The sequence below is a fragment of the Gouania willdenowi genome, chromosome 4 (assembly GCF_900634775.1).
Source record: "Gouania willdenowi chromosome 4, fGouWil2.1, whole genome shotgun sequence".
Classification (NCBI taxonomy): domain Eukaryota; kingdom Metazoa; phylum Chordata; class Actinopteri; order Blenniiformes; family Gobiesocidae; genus Gouania; species Gouania willdenowi.
Window position 1 is genome coordinate 23,198,968 of NC_041047.1, and position 17,000 is coordinate 23,215,967.

At 37.0% G+C, this 17,000-nt stretch overlaps 2 protein-coding genes across 8 annotated transcripts in view; one reads left to right on the forward strand and one right to left on the reverse strand.

The window, feature by feature from the left end:
* Positions 1 to 1,713: 1,713 nt before the first annotated feature.
* chst14 (carbohydrate (N-acetylgalactosamine 4-0) sulfotransferase 14) lies at positions 1,714 to 8,944 on the reverse strand. The gene is made up of 2 exons (XM_028444522.1): positions 8,660 to 8,944; positions 1,714 to 4,529 (listed from the first exon to the last, which is right to left on the reverse strand). Exons 1-2 carry the CDS (start codon positions 8,942 to 8,944, stop codon positions 3,702 to 3,704), a joined length of 1,113 nt encoding a protein of 370 aa, XP_028300323.1. The 3' UTR covers positions 1,714 to 3,701.
* Positions 8,945 to 13,008: 4,064 nt separating this feature from the next.
* cracd (capping protein inhibiting regulator of actin dynamics) overlaps positions 13,009 to 17,000 on the forward strand; it is a 32,052-nt gene continuing 28,060 nt past the window's right edge. For 6 of the 7 annotated variants that reach the window (XM_028444199.1, XM_028444198.1, XM_028444200.1 and 3 more), the window contains exon 1: positions 13,010 to 13,229. The gene's annotated coding sequence lies outside the window, so the exon portion shown is untranslated. Of the gene's footprint in view, positions 13,230 to 17,000 lie in introns of all 7 variants that reach the window. The other variant, XM_028444196.1, reaches the window with a different exon arrangement.

The window sequence follows — 17,000 nt, forward strand, 5'->3', positions numbered from 1 at the left end:
TTCATGTCTAAATGAAATTGTCAATAAAATGAAGTCAAAACAAGATAAAGTGCAGAGTCACAAGAAGTGAATTTCAGTTTTATTTTGTGGTTAAAAGTCAGAGAAAAACTCAGGGTAGTTTTTATTCCCTCAAAATGTCTTGAGTGGGATCATCAGAATCAAAAATACTTTATTTATCCCAGGGGGAAACTACTTGTGTTAGAGAGGGTCAAAAGATATTACAAATAAAAAGAATAAAAACTAAAGAAAGATCATCAACAAAGACTTCATTTTACTCAGAGAAATCTCCAAAAAATTCCATCAGGCACCATGCATTATGTTGATAAATAGTGCCTGCATTTAATTATTGCTGTAATTTTGTCTTTAAATGAGAAACTATTGCAACACACAGTAGTGGGAAACATTTTATTTTTAAAGTTCTAAAAGATACTTTGAATATTTTTAAAGGTCCCATGTCATGCATTTTTCACCCATCACCTTTTGTTTTAAGAACCCCAAAAACATAGTATTTAAGATTAAGATTAAATCGGGCTTTCGCCTTTAATTGGCCATGTAATGTTAGTACATTATTGGAATTTGTCTTCTGCACTTAACCCATCCCTGAGGAGCAGTCGGCAGCCATTTTTTGCGGCGCCTGGGGAGCAGTTCGGGGTTAAGGGACTTGCTCAACATCCCACAGTGACGGCCCCGGTGAGGCTTGAACCGGCAACCCTCCGATTACAAGCCCAGCGTCCTTAACCACTAGGCCACATTGAGGTTTATTTTCCCAAACTCACCTTTTTTCTGGAGTTTTAGCCTCTGAAAAGTCACTTTCTGAGCAACTCTACACAAACAGGCTGTTTTGCAGCCTACTTATGAATATTCATGAGTGGGCGTGTCTATAGATGGGACACTGACTTCCTCCTCCCCGCACGGTGATGTAGGGCCAGAGGACGGCCCGCCCTCTTCCCACCTACTCCGTAGCCGAGCTCATGCTACTTTATAAACACGAGAGTGGGGGCGGGGGCGTTCACCGGTACTTGCATAGACTGTAGAAAATACGTACATATCACTGCGCGAAGGACGCTGAAATGCTCACCTTTGTGCGCATCTGTTTACATGTCAATCACGGTAGAGAGCTTCCTGGTGGGGCGGCTTCTCCAGCTCAGTGTCGCGTCAAATTTGTCATCAAAGTGGGAACGTGTCATCAAATTGGAGCGAGGTGTTAGGGCTCACCCTGTAGTAAGAAAGGAGCAAATCACTCTCTAATGATTGAGGGAATCAATGGAAAAAAACACTTTGGGCATGTGTATGAAGCCCTAATAGCACTTTTATGATGTTTAAAGCACAGAAAAGTTGATTTAGCGTAACATGGGCCCTTTAATCTCTTGTTTATTGATGTATTTAAAAGTGTGATCTTGTAGATAAATATGCTTAACATGTCTGATTATTTTATTTTTCAAAATCCTACTTAAAGGGCCCATGTGGACACAACCTACAATAGCACTCCCATTCTTTCTGTTTCAATTTTGTAAAGCGTCTGAGTTTTTTTTAAAAAGCGCTATAAGAAACTTATGTATTATTAACAAAAAGGGCTGGAATAATTACTGTAACACAATGCAAGGGGCGGAGCTAATTACTGTAACGTAACAAAGGGGAGGAGTCAGATAATGTAGCATAACAAAAAGGGTGGAGCTAATTACTGTAACTTCACAAAGGGGAGGAGTCAGTTAATGTAGCATAACATATCTTTAATTTGAAGAAAAAAAAACAATAACAATATAGCTAATAACCCAAATAAATTCATTCCTGTACACATCCATAGCAACAAAAGTCTGATTTAGTGATGATCATTCATATTTCCAAATATTGAAGAAAATATATTCAGAGTGATGTATAAATGCACATTAGGAAAAGAAAACACGAGAAGGCCACTGGTGAAAGACTACCATTTTCATATATTCTACGGACCAATGAACTTTAAACACCAAAAACACGCAAGTTAAGATGAAAGTGTCCAATGGTAAATACTGGAGCGTCAAACATGAATGTAAACGTAGTGAAATAAATTGACGATGACTAAAACTATAACCATAGAGTACGATTAGAGTTTAAAGACTATTCCCTTGCTAAAGTAATATATTTTGAAAAACGGACATCTTTTCATCTTTGAAAGACGTAGGAGGTAGTTGGTCTTCTAAAAAACAGGAGGGATGGTTTTCTTATCCCAGGCATCAGTGTTGTGTCATTGTATGAGACACTAAGGCCACATTATATAAAAGTGAACATTTAAGTGCGTGATGGTTCCCATCTGCTTTCTATTTTTCAGCATTGACAGTAAACGTGCCATTATTTCTCTTGAGTTTGTATGACACTCCTGCCTCCACTGTGTTTACATTGCTCGAAACTTAGCATTTATTTGTATACCTGTACATTCCAATATTAAGCTTTTGTTTTAAATTAACAATGTGTTTTTTTCTTTGTGTAAAAGTTAAAGACTAAATAATCCAAATCTCAACAGATTCATTCTCATTCTAAAAAACAAATATAATTTTACATGTGAAATTAAACCAATGAAATCCTTTGTTTTTGTTAAGCAGGATATAGACAACAATTTTAGATCATTTGCAGTTATTGGATGTCAGTTTTTTAATAAATGGCTTTAAATAGTTAATTTTCAACTTATTTTATGGCTGAAATTGTAGCCAATTGGCTCAACTTCACAGCAAAGCAGTGGAAGTAGTGATAAGGTTTAACTATTTAGTAAAGTTGGTTCTTCTTTGACAACACACGAGTAAGAGATAATAAAATATTTTTGGTTCAAAAGCATTGTTTAGTAACAAAAACCTGTCCTTGTGGATTCTTCTTAATGTAACAGATTAACACATTACAACAAGTCAGGTCTCTAACAATACAAAAACAAACATACTGTACATGGACATAGAGTTGAGGAAATACTGTAGCTCAACATTATGATGGTATAAAACATCTGTACCAAAACTGAGCCAATATAATGTAAGTAAAGGGTGGCACACTTTTAAACATTTTTTTTATTGCAGAATCCAGGAATGCGTAACTTTTACAGATACCAGAAACTTGAACAATGTAAAGGCAAGTATAGTGATTAATAGTTTTCTCTCTGCATTTATACTAAATGAGTAATAACATTAGAACAGTATTCTAGAAAACAGAAAAACCATCAACATTATGAAAAAGTGTGCCACCCCTCAATGTGGAGCAATTGACTATTTTTTTTTTTTTTTTTAAACAGATGCTTATATTGTCAATGTAGAACAAGGCAAAAAGCGATCTGACAAAATTTGGTGAAAATTAATTTTGTGAACATTGAGTCAAAATGGTCTAACTAATTAATTCACAACACAAATACAACTTTACAGCCACACCACTGTGCTTGTTTGCTTTAAATGTTCCCCTTGTAAACAGTACATTCAGGAAAAGTAAAAAAAAAGAGAAATTATTAATAAGGTAATGCCTTTGACATGAAACTAGTTTTTCCAGACTAAATAAACATATTTCATTCACTGTAACAGATTTTCCAGAGTTAGTGGTTCATGGAGTTCTCTCTCTCATCCAATAATCAACTTTCAACCCATAAAAAAGCTTGAGTCTATGTAACAGTTCTCACAATACAAATATTTGTTCTTTCAATATAAAACAGTACGAATGATTCTCAAATCTTAAGACGCTAAAACTTTGCTCCTTTAATGCCGACAGTTCTTAGTGGTGACGTTGGGGAAGGGATAAGCAAATAAAACAAAGTCTAAAACGTACTTGGACAGCAGGTCCCTCCGCAGCTTCTGTGGTAAACTACACAAGTAATAATGCAACGTCTCTTTGGTCACCGGCTTGTACCAGCTTTGTCTGACGGGGAAGCGCACGCTAAGAGGCGCCCCGATTTGCTGGAGCACAAACTCGGCGTCTCGCTCCAGGTGCTCGTGGGAGCCAATGAAATCGTAGGAAATGGCACAAGGCTGGCACAAGTTGTACATGGGCATCCAGTGCTCGTTCATCTGCTCCACATCCTCGTCCAGCAAATATCGCACATACTCTAAAAAGGTTACATCGTCTCCTCTTTCGGATTCGTCTGCCAGGCCGCCGTTTCTGTACCGCTTTATTATCTCCACGCCGTAATTCCTCTGATACGACTCGACCTCCCCGAACTTGTTCCTGTAGGCGGACAGCAGACGCTCCATGGGCTCCCGCACAAACGTGAACTTAAAGTAGTGTTTGAGGCGGTAATCGATTTCTTCATCCGTCATGGAGGACAGAGACAAAAGGTCATGGCGGTGATCCATCTTGCTGTTGGTGTCGCTGCTCTCCAGAGCTCCGTTCAACACCTTCAGCATCCGCTTCCAGTTGGAGCACGCCGCTTTGGGGATGTAACAGTAGAGGAAGCGATACCTGTCATTTACCAGGACGTGCTTCAGTAGCGTCTTCCTCTGCTGGGGGCTTAAAGATGACAAACCATGGGGAGAGTTCTTCTGCCTGCACATGCTGTTGATGGTACGATTACGAATCTCCAGGAGGATCTAAAAGTAAATACAGAGAGGATGAGTATATACTGTATAGTGTTGACACTAGGGTTGGGGTCAATTACGTCTAAAATTATAAAAGTTCAATTACAACTCAATTATGATTTAGTTACAGGCATTTTTCCCAATTACAATTAAATTTCAAATGACTATTTTCCTCTTAAGTCAATTACAAATATGTTCTCAATTACTGAGCATTTATTAACTAAGCACATAAAATGTAACCTTCCTCTTTTGTTATCTCTTATGATAATGGATCAGTTTTGACCCATGTCTTGCATCAGCTGTAAAATACACTAAACATATCTATCATCCAATTACTTTTTCATCTCTTGGTTACCTTGTTAGACTTCCTAATCCGGGACAATATTAGTATTAATATTTTTGGTGTGTGTCAGTCTTTTTTTCAGTGTAGATAGCCCTAGGTTTAAAAATGTTTATAATGGTAAAATTATCTTAAAGAGAACTGAAAAGTAGTGGGAAAACTTGATCTCAAACACATTTTAATAATTGTTAACTACATATGTGTAAGCCATAGAAACTGTAACATGGGTCCACAGGTTAAATTAAATTGTAATGGACAGTTTTTGTAGAAATTTCCATAGAATTACAATTACTCTGTCAATTATCTACACTCAATTACAATTCAATTATGATTACAACAGCAGCAGATTTTTTCAATTACAATTTTTATTGTTCACATATGTAGATGAAAAAATGGATTTATTTTCAAAACTGCTTTATCTTATTTCCAGAATGCCATGCTGATTACAATAGATTTACATTTAATTTGAATCCATATTTTGTTCTCAGTATTATAGTTTGTTTTGATAACTTTTCAGGTAACCGCAATCTGTAGAAGATTTAGTCGACAAAAGCTAATGCATCGCATTTTTTAATTTAAGCTACAACTCTTGATCAGCTCATTTATTATGTCCCACTATTGCTCACTGACTTGTTCTACCTTGATACGGAGAATTATTTCATTACGCTTGTTCTGATAGGATAAATAAACGAATTCTTGTTTTGCATTTGTTGACAGAAATGAAAAATGTATGCCAAATGTATTAATTGACATTTTTAACATTTTGTTCCTGAAAATATACACAAGAATTTGTGTTGAGTTGCAAGAACAAATTGTTGAAATTTTCACATGACCAAATTCTCACTGGATATATATTATTCTGAAAGAACTCGTGCAGGGACGATACTGTACAATGTGCTTTGTTGCTTTTGTCTCATTTCGATACTTAGGTGCCGATTCAATATGTATTCTGTTTCTTATTTAAGGTATTGCAAACTACTACAAAAATTAACAAACTGACAACAGTAATGCACAAAATTACTAGTCCGAATAACACCAAAACAAAAATACACAAAATGATTTCAAAAAATATACATTTTACATGAAAAAGATAACATAAATGCACAAAATGCAATCATCATAACAAGCAAGACAAACATACACCGAATGACAGAAAAACACAAAAATTACTCTGTAAACCCACAGTACTAACAAACAAGCCAAACGAGAACAGAAATACACAAAAACTACTTCAAAATGACAACATATATACACAATATGACTCAAAGAGATACATTTCACAGGAAAAATACACAGAATGGCAAAAAAGGCTCAAAATGCAACCATAACAAGCAAGACAACAACAAACTCTTATTTGTGTAGTGCTCTGCTATCTTAGCTTACACCGTACAGAACTTTTCATTGAACAGCTTCAAATGAAAGTCCGTAGACAGAGGATATATTCTTCAGTTATGCTGGTCTCACGGGGGATGTGTACATTTCATCATCTTAGGCGTAAAACAGTTTGGTTGGTGCAAGAAGTTTGGGTAAGTTACTGTATGAGTCACACCACAGGCCAACCCCATGCTGTCATTTCTGATATGTGGCATCAACAAAATGTGCGTGGGTGAGTCTTCAGAGATTAGAGCTGATCGTAAAGAGAATAAACCTAAAAAATATATCACATTTTAGATATTCAAAAATAAAAGCTGAATCATCATACACTCCTGGAAACAATGAGTCATACTTCCAGAAAATAATGCACATCACACATTAATCAGTCACACGAACACGAATCATGAAATTGCACAACACTACATGTGGGGTTAACCAATGATGAAATATGCAGACATGAAAGATTTTTTTTTTTTTTTTGTAAATTCTAGGGAACGATATTGATCTTTAAAAAATGTCACAAAAAATTGCGATATACAGTGAATCAAATCTGCTGCTACGATACCTTTGGTACTTGGTGAAGAGGCTCATTAACATTACTGACCAATGGTGAAGCTCCTGCCACTGCGAAATGTTCGCGTCAAAATTATTCAATCAAAAAAAAAAAGTGTTCAAACGCAATTTTTTGGGGCTCAAATTTTTTTACATTCAAATACTTTTCTTTGATTGAAAATATTTTATTGATTGAAATATTTTTCTTTTATTTGATTGAATACAGAAAAAAGATTACTTCAATCAAAAAAAAAATCAAAAAATATATATATATATATATATATATATATATATAGTTAATCAAAGTGTTGAAATGCAAATATTTGTATGGGAAGCCATTTAGGAAAAAACTGTGAAAATGTGAAAAAACAATGAAAACATGGCGTACGTGTACATTGATCTTACATGAAACACATTCAAATACACTGCCTACACAATAAAGAAGAGGAAATGTACATCTAATCTGCCTTTCACATTAAAGATCCATTTTATTTATTATTTATTTTTTACATTGAAAATATTGAAAATGCAGGTTGTATAATTTATTTTTACATTTAAAATTCACATCAGATTTGTCATCACGTTGATAAAGATCATCGAATATATATATATGATCCAGAGTGTGAAAAGGCTTATACCTTGTCTATGACACTGTTGAAAAAGCTTTCATTGTTGTCACTGCTCGTAACCTGTTTGCAGGATGTCAGCAGAGCAACAAAAATAATTATCAGCAAACGAGAAAAGCAAGTGGAGTCACTGCAATAGCACTTAGCCGTACTTTTATTCTCCTTTTTTTTTTAAAAAAATGTGAAAAAAAAATTAAATTAATTATATATATATAATTGCCCTCCAGGCCTTCTCCAGCTCAGCCTGGAGGGTGAAGGCATCAGTGGTGCCCGTGGTTGTCGGGGCACTCGGGCCAGTGACCCCCAAACTGGAAGAGTGGTTACAGCAGATCCCAGGAAATACATCAGACATCTCGGTCTAGAAAAGTGCAGTGCTCGGAACACTTTTTTTTTAAACACATATATGCGATGAACCTTCTCAACGTGAAAAAAACAAACAAAAAAAAAACATTTGATGTGAATTTTAAATGTAAAAAAAATTATACGACCTGCATTTTCAATATAAAAAATAAATAAATAAAATGCATTTTAATATGAAATGTACGTTTCCTCTTCTTCATTGTGTAAACAGTGTATTTGAAGGTGTTTCAAGCTAGATCAATGTACAAGTGCGCCATCTAATGTGTAAACCCATGGTTTTCATTGTGTTTTTTCACATTGTGTTTTCTCCTAAACGGCCTCCCATGTATTTGGGTCTCAAATTGTGTTTACATTTGAAGACTTTTTCTTTGATTGAAAAATATTAATTTTTTTTTGATTGAAGTAAACTTGTTTTTCGACAGAATAATAAAGACACAAATCTACCTTCTTAAGAGACCAGCATTTTTCAATGATGGTCCCAAAAGAAGTTAGAGGTAAATTTGCAATCTAATTTTATTACTATCATCATTGTTGGCATTACGGCAAAACTAAACTAAAAAGATTATTTAATCAATTTTGAGAGCTTTTTTCTAAAATTCATTTTTTAATGCTTGCACATGATCTTCAGAATCTCTTTTGAACAAAACCCCATTGTTGCTACTACAGCACACCTTCAGAGGTGTTGCAGTTCAAACAAACCTGTTATGAGAAAGTCATGTGTTGATAAGGAAAGTTTGCACTCCAACAACATAAAGTCCATCTGTCACTCAAACCTTTCACGTAGTAATTCATGCGTTCATGTTCAGCACGCACACAATCACGAGTCCCAACCTAAGCTAACAATCGCCGGCCCAGGTGCCGCGTGGCTAACTGCAACTCCGGTACTGTACCTGGGACTCCTGGTCCAGGCCTCCTGCGCTGGCTTTTCCGGCTTTTTGGCTGAACACCAGCCGCTGGACCCCGCGGGGAGTCGGCTGGGTCACCATATCGTTCAGCATTCCTTTCTCTATCATGACCAACAGGCCTCCAGAGGCGACTATCACCAGGAAGGTTAGCAGGGAGGGCAGCACGGTGGAGCCGAAGCCGCGGCGGACGGAGCCCGGGCTGACGCTGGTCTGGAGGAAGGTGACCGCGGTGCTCCGCTTACCGCCGTGCTCCTGACGCGGGGGAGGCATGTTGTGTGTCCCGCTGCTTCCACCTCACACCAAAACAACTTCAGCTAGCTCACAGTAGTCCAGCCTCCACGTACCCATACCAACGTTCAGACTAGATGCGACCCACAACACGCACAGTCAGGCAGCTAGGTTCCGTGATCTGTCAAAATAAAACGCCGGTCTTTCTGCAACTTTTAAATCGGTTTAACAATTGATTTATTGTTTTCATAAATGATGATTAGCTCCACTATGTAAAGATGCTTTCATGTATCCTGTACATTTATGTAAATTAAATTCAGTGTTCAAATAGCCTACATTTACTGTCAGAATACTTTCAAAATAAAAGCACTGAGTCGGGAACTGTTCAGGCCTTACCTGTGGTTTTGGGTGACACCTTTTTCCTCATTTTTCATGCCTTACTGCATTTTCACCCCAGCTTCAGTGTGTGCATCATATTTGCACTAGCTTTTAGGATCTTGGAAAAGGAATTCCAAGGTTTCATGTCTTACCTCTGATTTTGGGTGTTTCTTTGTGTTATTATGTGTCCGGTACTTGGAGGAATTGAACCCCTACTCACCTGTGGACAGTCACCACAGACTAATCCACTACACCATTAGTACTTGACTTAGTAAGAGCAGCAATCGTGGTGTATTTGACTTGCACTTTTAGGGTGTTTGAGTTGAAAAATGTTACTGATTCAGTGTTAACACATCCTGTTTCTAATGGAGGAATGGGATCTTAACCCCTGCGGTGCTGTGCCTAAAGGTTTGTTGCTGAGTGAGCCATCAGGGATTAAACCCCAATTCTTCCTTATAAATGAATACAGTAGCAAGTGCTTATCCACCACATTATGTGTTCACACCAGGGGCGGCTCCAAACATTCTATCCGTACGCAGCGCCCCTATTTGGCCAGTTTAGGTCACGTGATAGGTCAGTCATTGGCCAGTTTAAATCGTGTGACTAAGACTAAACCTTACCCTAACCCTAAAAATTGTTGCGATAATGGGTTATAACCTAACCCTAACCCTAAGACGCTACGTATGTGTACTTCGGTAACTGTACCAATAGCACCAGGTTTGTACAAACACACACTCTCTTTTCTTTTGCAGGTGCTATGAGGTTGCTCAACTTTTCGGTGAGGGTGCTCTGAGGTTAAGGGTTCCCCATACCGGTTACTAGTTTAATTTCTACTGCAACACCCGCGAGGCAGGGTCCACACGTGTGCGCACATATACCGGCTCCACAACATTCTGTGGTAATCACAGCTAGCTCATATACTTTCACAAGCATACCTAAGTAAACACAGCTCCGTATGAATATATAATTCAACACACACACGCAGTAAGCAACAGACACAGGCTCAGATTCAAAGATCACAAACTAATGCTGGCAGTTAACAACGCATCGACAAACAACCCAGCCCTAATATGAACGAACATCGCATAGAGATAACCACAAGGAGTCAGAATTTGCAACTATAAATCACCATTAAATTCACAATAGGCTACATACATATCCTATCATGATTTTTTTTTCTTTGTAAAATCACAAACACAATTTTAAAACATTTTTTTCATTCAGTATATTCAAACTATTTTAAAATGATTTACCAATAAAACAAACCAATTCACCTACTTGAAACCATCACCCTCAATGGAAAAAAGGGAGCTTACTTTCTGTGCTGATGGAGCTTCAACACATATTAGCCAAATCACCTTGTGTTGGATTTATGTTTTTAGTCTACAAATTTGTTTTATCCATGTTTTTATTCAGTCTCAAATTATTTGTAAGTTATGTTAGTGTAACATAAAAAACAAATCTAAATCAACCTCCGAAATTTTGGGGGGTGCTTGGGTGCCCTAGGGGTAGCTTCAGCGCCCCCTTAACCCCTATGGCAAGCCCTTTTAACATTTAATAAGATATCTGAAATTCAATTGCAGATATCTGCAATTCAATTGTTACATGTAAAAATGTAATTGCAGATATCTGCAATTCAATTTTGACATGTGGCAATTCTAATTCATGATATCTACAATTCAATTGTTACATGTAACAATTGAATTGTAGATATCTGCAATTGTTCTCACATTGCAGATATCTGTAATCTAATTGTTACATGTAACAATTGAATTGCACATATCTGTAATACAATTGTTACACGTAACAATTGTATTACAGATATCTGCAATTGAATTACAACATGTCGAAATTGAATTCTTGATATCTGCAATTACATTTTTACATGTAACAATTGAATTGCAGATATCTGCAATTCAATTTGAATGGAAGTCACTGGCACATTTTTACATGTAACAATTGAATTGCAGATATCTGCAATTCAGTTTCTACATGTCGAAATGACATTTTGACATGTTGAAATATATTTGTTACGTGTGAAAATGGCTTTACAGATATCTTGAATTAACATTTCAACATGTCAAAATTACATTTGAACATGTTCAAATGTAATTTCCACTAGTGAAAACTAAATTGCTACATGTCCGCCAGACTTATTAAATGTTAAAAGGGCTTGCCATATAACCCCTGCCTGGCGACGCCCATGGTTCACACTGCCTTCACATAACTTGTGGGGTATTTGATTTTTAAATTTGTGGATAGTAGCTAGAATTTCCTGTGTTCACACAGTGAGTATTGAACTCATGCTTTGTTAGTTAGAGGAGCAGTTCTCACAGAGCGAGCTACACTCTGCTACACTCTGATGACAATGATTTGTGGTGTTTATGATTCAAAAACTGTTTTTTGGAATCTAGGTTTAAATGAAAAAGGATCAGACACGGCCAAGCTACTTAAGCGTTCACACACGTTTATTTAGAAAATAATAAAAATTTGTAATCACGTAATTGATAATTAATTACAACTATAATTGTAATTCTAAAAATAAGTTGCTGTCATAATCGTAATGTCAATTATAATTTAACGCAAAACTGGGAAACCATGTTACAGTTCTATGGACAGCTCTAAAAAATTACTAAAATATGTTTCATATTAAGCTTTCCCACATTTTACCATTTAAAAAAAAAATCGAGGGGTATACTGACACAAAAAAGCCTCAGACACCCACACTAAAAATATTAAAACTTATATTTTTATTGATTAGGAAGCCTAACAAGGTAACCAATAGATAGGAAAGAAATTAGATGATAGATATTTGTTTTTAGTGTATTTTACAGCTGATTTAGGACCTGTTATCACGAGAGATGCTAACAGAAAGCTAACACAAGAGAAATAGGTTAGCTTTTATTGGGTTATTATTATTGATTTCAGGCTCAGTCATTGTGATTAATTGCAATTGAACTTTAGTAATTGAGAATGTAATTGTAATTGACTTTCTGTGAATAGAAAATATTTGTAATTGAATTGTTATTGGAAAAAATGCTTAATTGAATTGTAATTGAACATGGGTAATTGAAAATGTAATTGTAAGTGATAAATGTAATTGACCCCAATCCTGTGTGTGATGTAGCACAGTGAGCCTGATGATGACTAGCCCACGGACACTTTAAAGCTGATATCCGGAGTTTCTGAGAAACATCTCGATGTCCCGCCCTAAACAGCTCCACTTCCTCTGCCAATCTACCAGAAGCCACGCCTCTACTTTTCTGCATGCGCATCACGGAACATAAGGTCTCATCGGGTCACATTGATATAGGTCTATGGGTCAGGTAAGAGCCAAAATCATATTTACCTGTTTGCAGTCGTGACACGTGGCTTTGTTTCCGTGCACAGTTCCGCATTCACTTTGATTGACAGGCTCAAAAACAGGAAGTTGAAGCCTATTGGCTGGTCGCACTCGAGTCGGCAATAGTTTCCATTTGTGTAGGGGTCTGTAGGACGAAGGAGGGACGTATATACATTAATGTATATGAATGACCACCGGAAGTAGACCATAGGAAAAGGCTTGTTGGATTTTTTTTTTTTCGCATTTCAAAAGAATCATACATAAACACAGTTTATTCGCCTCTAGGTGGACATCAGCTTCTCTTTCCTTGGGTCGTTATTATCAGCGCGGTCTGACGTGACAGCAACGTGCTCGCATCGTGACCGTCGCTCTCGTGTGTATGTGTGTGTGTGTGTGTGTGTTTCGCACATCCTCCTAGTCTACCCCACGCGCCCTTCTCTTCCTCAGCCACACCCTCCAGTCCAGTCTCGTGCAGCTGTGCGCAGCGTGCGCGTGTCTGATCGGGCACCCGCAGCATCAGCAGCACAAAGAAGGAGTGAGCGGCTCGTTGTGTGTGAACACAGCCCTGGTCTGAGGACGCGGGGAGGCGTCGCCATCTACACAAAGGTAATGGCTCTTCTTCTTCTTTATTTGTCTCCATGTTGCGTGTGTTTAATGTTGTCCATTTACACCAAGACGATGACCTTCCATCACTACCTCCTCATTTCCACACGCTCACATCTCCTGCTCCATCCTTTTCCAGATGAGTGTCTGTGCAGAACACAAGGCTTATAATGTCCAGTTATTTAAAGCAGCCAAAGCGTGATCAGTTGGTCATTATACATGTAGTAATCTAATATATATCAATGTAAGGCATTTTGAATGACAACATATGGAAAGACACGGAGCAGATTCTTTGTTCTCCCACCCTGCAGTTAATAGACTGTAATCCCTGTGCGGCAGCCTCCGTTAATCTGCCATTACCGGTGACGTATCGATCCCTAGCCTTTATGTTTACGTTGGTTTGCTCTTCCATCATTGACATCACCGTGTTTTTAGCTCCTCTCCAACGGCGCTGGAGTCACAAATGCCTGCAGGCCAGAGGTGTAGGGCCTGCATGTGTCAGATCAAATGAAATGATGGATCCATTTTTGCACCAGCAGTCATTTAAAAGCATTTCAATCACTGCATCTCCCTCAGTGTGACAGAGAGCATACATGGCTGTGTGCCAGGGACACTGTCACATCCTGCTGGTGCTATGCTGGGATTCTGGTCCAAATGTAACCAACTACACCACAGATGGTTCAGGAAAGACTCACGGTGGCCTAATGTTTTACTGTTTCATGAACAATACAAGTAATGCGTTGTAATTTACAAATGGCTCTGTGTAATGTCACATTACACCTTATGTAATATTGTAGTTTAGTAAAGCAGTGGTTCTCAACCTTGGGGTCAGGACCCCATTTGGGGCGCCCAGACACTAGGAGGGGGTCGCCAGATGCCTTTAAGAAACTCAGAATATTTTTTGACCAATTTGAGCTCATTTCTGCTACATTACTCCCACTTCTCCATCAAATTTCAATGCCTTTCTGCACATTTTTCCACTTCCAAGACATTTTTGGCACTTATAAACCCTTTCCACCACTTTTCCCACTAAATGTCACATATAATGACCTATTATTCTCACTTTTAACTTCTTTTCACCACATTTCATGCCTATTTTTTACCAATTTTATCACAAATTATTCCAATATTGACACTTTGAACCTTTTTTTAACCACTTGTTCTGTCCCTTTTTGCCCACTCTAATTTGCAACTCTTAACCAATTTCTGTGGTTTTTAAAACTCCATTTCACCACCTTTTCTACCATTTTTTGCTAACTTTTAACCCATTTTATTTCTGAATAAAACAAAGTTTAGCATCTTTAAGATGACGACTATGGCTTAAATGGTACTAAACTTTAGGAATGGACCCCAAAAATCTCTCCCCTTTATTCCCCCTTATAGATTGCCCTGTCTCCACATGACTGTTCTTCAATGTTCGTGTCTGTTTTCAACCACCTTCAGGTCTCTGGAACCTTTATTTTGCAGGCTTAAAAGTTTGAGAACCACTGTAGTAAAATAAAGAGTAAAGTATTTTTTATTTTGTACTGGTAAGTCATTTATTAAAAAAAAGTGCATTGCTTTTTCATGGGATAAGAAAGCAAAAAAATAAAACTTTTTCAAATAACAGCCCATATGTAAGTAATCTTGAAATAGTTTGTGGCTTTTCTAATTGCCTCCGCCAATGATTACCAAATTACAACACTAGGAGAAGTGCTCATTGTTTACAGTTACATTTTGCCTTTTTTAAAAATAATTATCCATGTTTACGTTTGAGATTTGAGCAACTTTATCATAATTTTATTTTTCATTGCATTCCAGAAAAACAGTTAGAAAAAGTTTGCCATTTCCTATTTATTCCTGTTGACAGTTACTAATTAATATCCTGTGTAAATCAATGTTATTATTTCATGTAATTGCCAATTTATCAGCTTTCGACCAATATATCGGTTGTTGGCAGATCGTCATATATCGGCTTTTTAAACCCCTAAATATCGGTATGAGCATTGGCCCTAAAATTCCCATATCAGCCAGGCTGTAGTTGGTTTCTCAGTTACGCCACTCACCCGATTGGATCACGATTGCGTATTTCTACACAATTTTTATTAAAAAAATGGGGGTGCCCATACATATGGACCTACTGTATCGTTATTAATGGGGATAGAAATTTCTTACAAGCCTTTAAAGTATGAATGATCAAGATCCCATGATCAGGATCACTGATCCAGATAATTGTCATACAAAGAGGATCTTTGGCACTTTGCAGAGGTTTGCGCTCTCTGATTGCTCTTCTTTTTTTTAAAACAATTTCCCCCTGGGATTAATAAATTAATTCTGATTCTTATTTTGATTTTTGATTTTTTACCACAAATTTTGGAAATCAGCCTTTTTGATGTGAAATTGACTTCATTTTTTGTATATATTCTGTTTGGTTTTTATCATGACTCGAATGGTTTCAACACTCTTTTCATAAAAAGCCACCTTCACATTTATGAACCAATGCTTCTATGAAAAATGTAGTTGCCAACCTCCCCATTAGAAGATGACCCCTTCAACTATAGCACAGTCACCCCTTCTGACAGTTTTCTTGAGAAAAACACTCAACTATTTTGGGCTTTCTCTTTGTTATCCAATTAGTGCAAAGAAGGAAACCATCATACATGTATTCAGCAATAATTTATTGAAGTAGGTCTCATCAATCCACAGCCAACAGTAGCACATTCCTTATTTACTCAGTCAGCATTCATGTTCAACATGACGTGCAATAACTGCGGTTACACTAGAGGTGCTCTATTAGGTCCTGGTGTTGGCCAGGGTAGTTCACCCTTGAGCAAGACATTCAAATCCATTATCTTTCATTGGAAGTCTGGGTTAGGGTTTATCAAGCATTGCATTTAGAGAAACAAATGACAATTGAATAGGTTATTAAAAAGGGGAATATCTGGAGGGTTAAAACGGGATTTTCCAGATCAGAGAAATTTGATTTTAAACAAAACACTCCACCACATAAAATGGGAAATTAACAAAATCCAGACACATCAAACATCTATATACACAATTGGCGGTCCCATGAACTTCTTCGACCCATAGTTTATCCTGTGCCCTCAAAACATCTTGTAAATTAAGTGGTAACCAAAATTAAACACTAATGTAAAATAATTATACAATAGATAATATACATATATACAATTATAAATATATAACCAAAGTTTAGTAAAAGATTAAATACAAATTTAAATTAGAAGTGGCAAATTTAATGTCAGTGTTTCTTCCTGGTCAACTAATAGAAAAAAAAAAAAAAGAACCTGAGGAGTTAGTGGAAACTTCATTTTAAAAAAGTTAATAAAATGGAATAAAAATTAAAACATTAAAATTAATTTGCGGTATTAGTAAAAAAAAATAAAAAAAATTAGGCATTTGCATGAGATAAATTGTGCTGTACTTAGTTACTTAGTCACTACCAAGCTTGCACAGGCTTCATTGGGCTGTTGTCGGTTTTGTAGTGATGGCTTTGGTGAGTGTTGTGGCAAAAACATCAAATCAAATGTGTACGAGGCACAGGGAAAGGAAATTTAATGCTGGCTCAAACATAATCAATATCCAGGCAATCTCTAGGTTCCCTTTGTTTGTTCCAATAACACAAATCACCTACAAATGTGGGGTCTCGCTTGATTCATGCTTGTGTTCCAGGTAGAAGAAATCATTTACCTTCCCGGTGCTCAATCCCTGGTGTCTAGGGATCCCCCATTGCAAACTTTAAACCTTAAAAGACATTTAAAGAAACTACAACTGAAT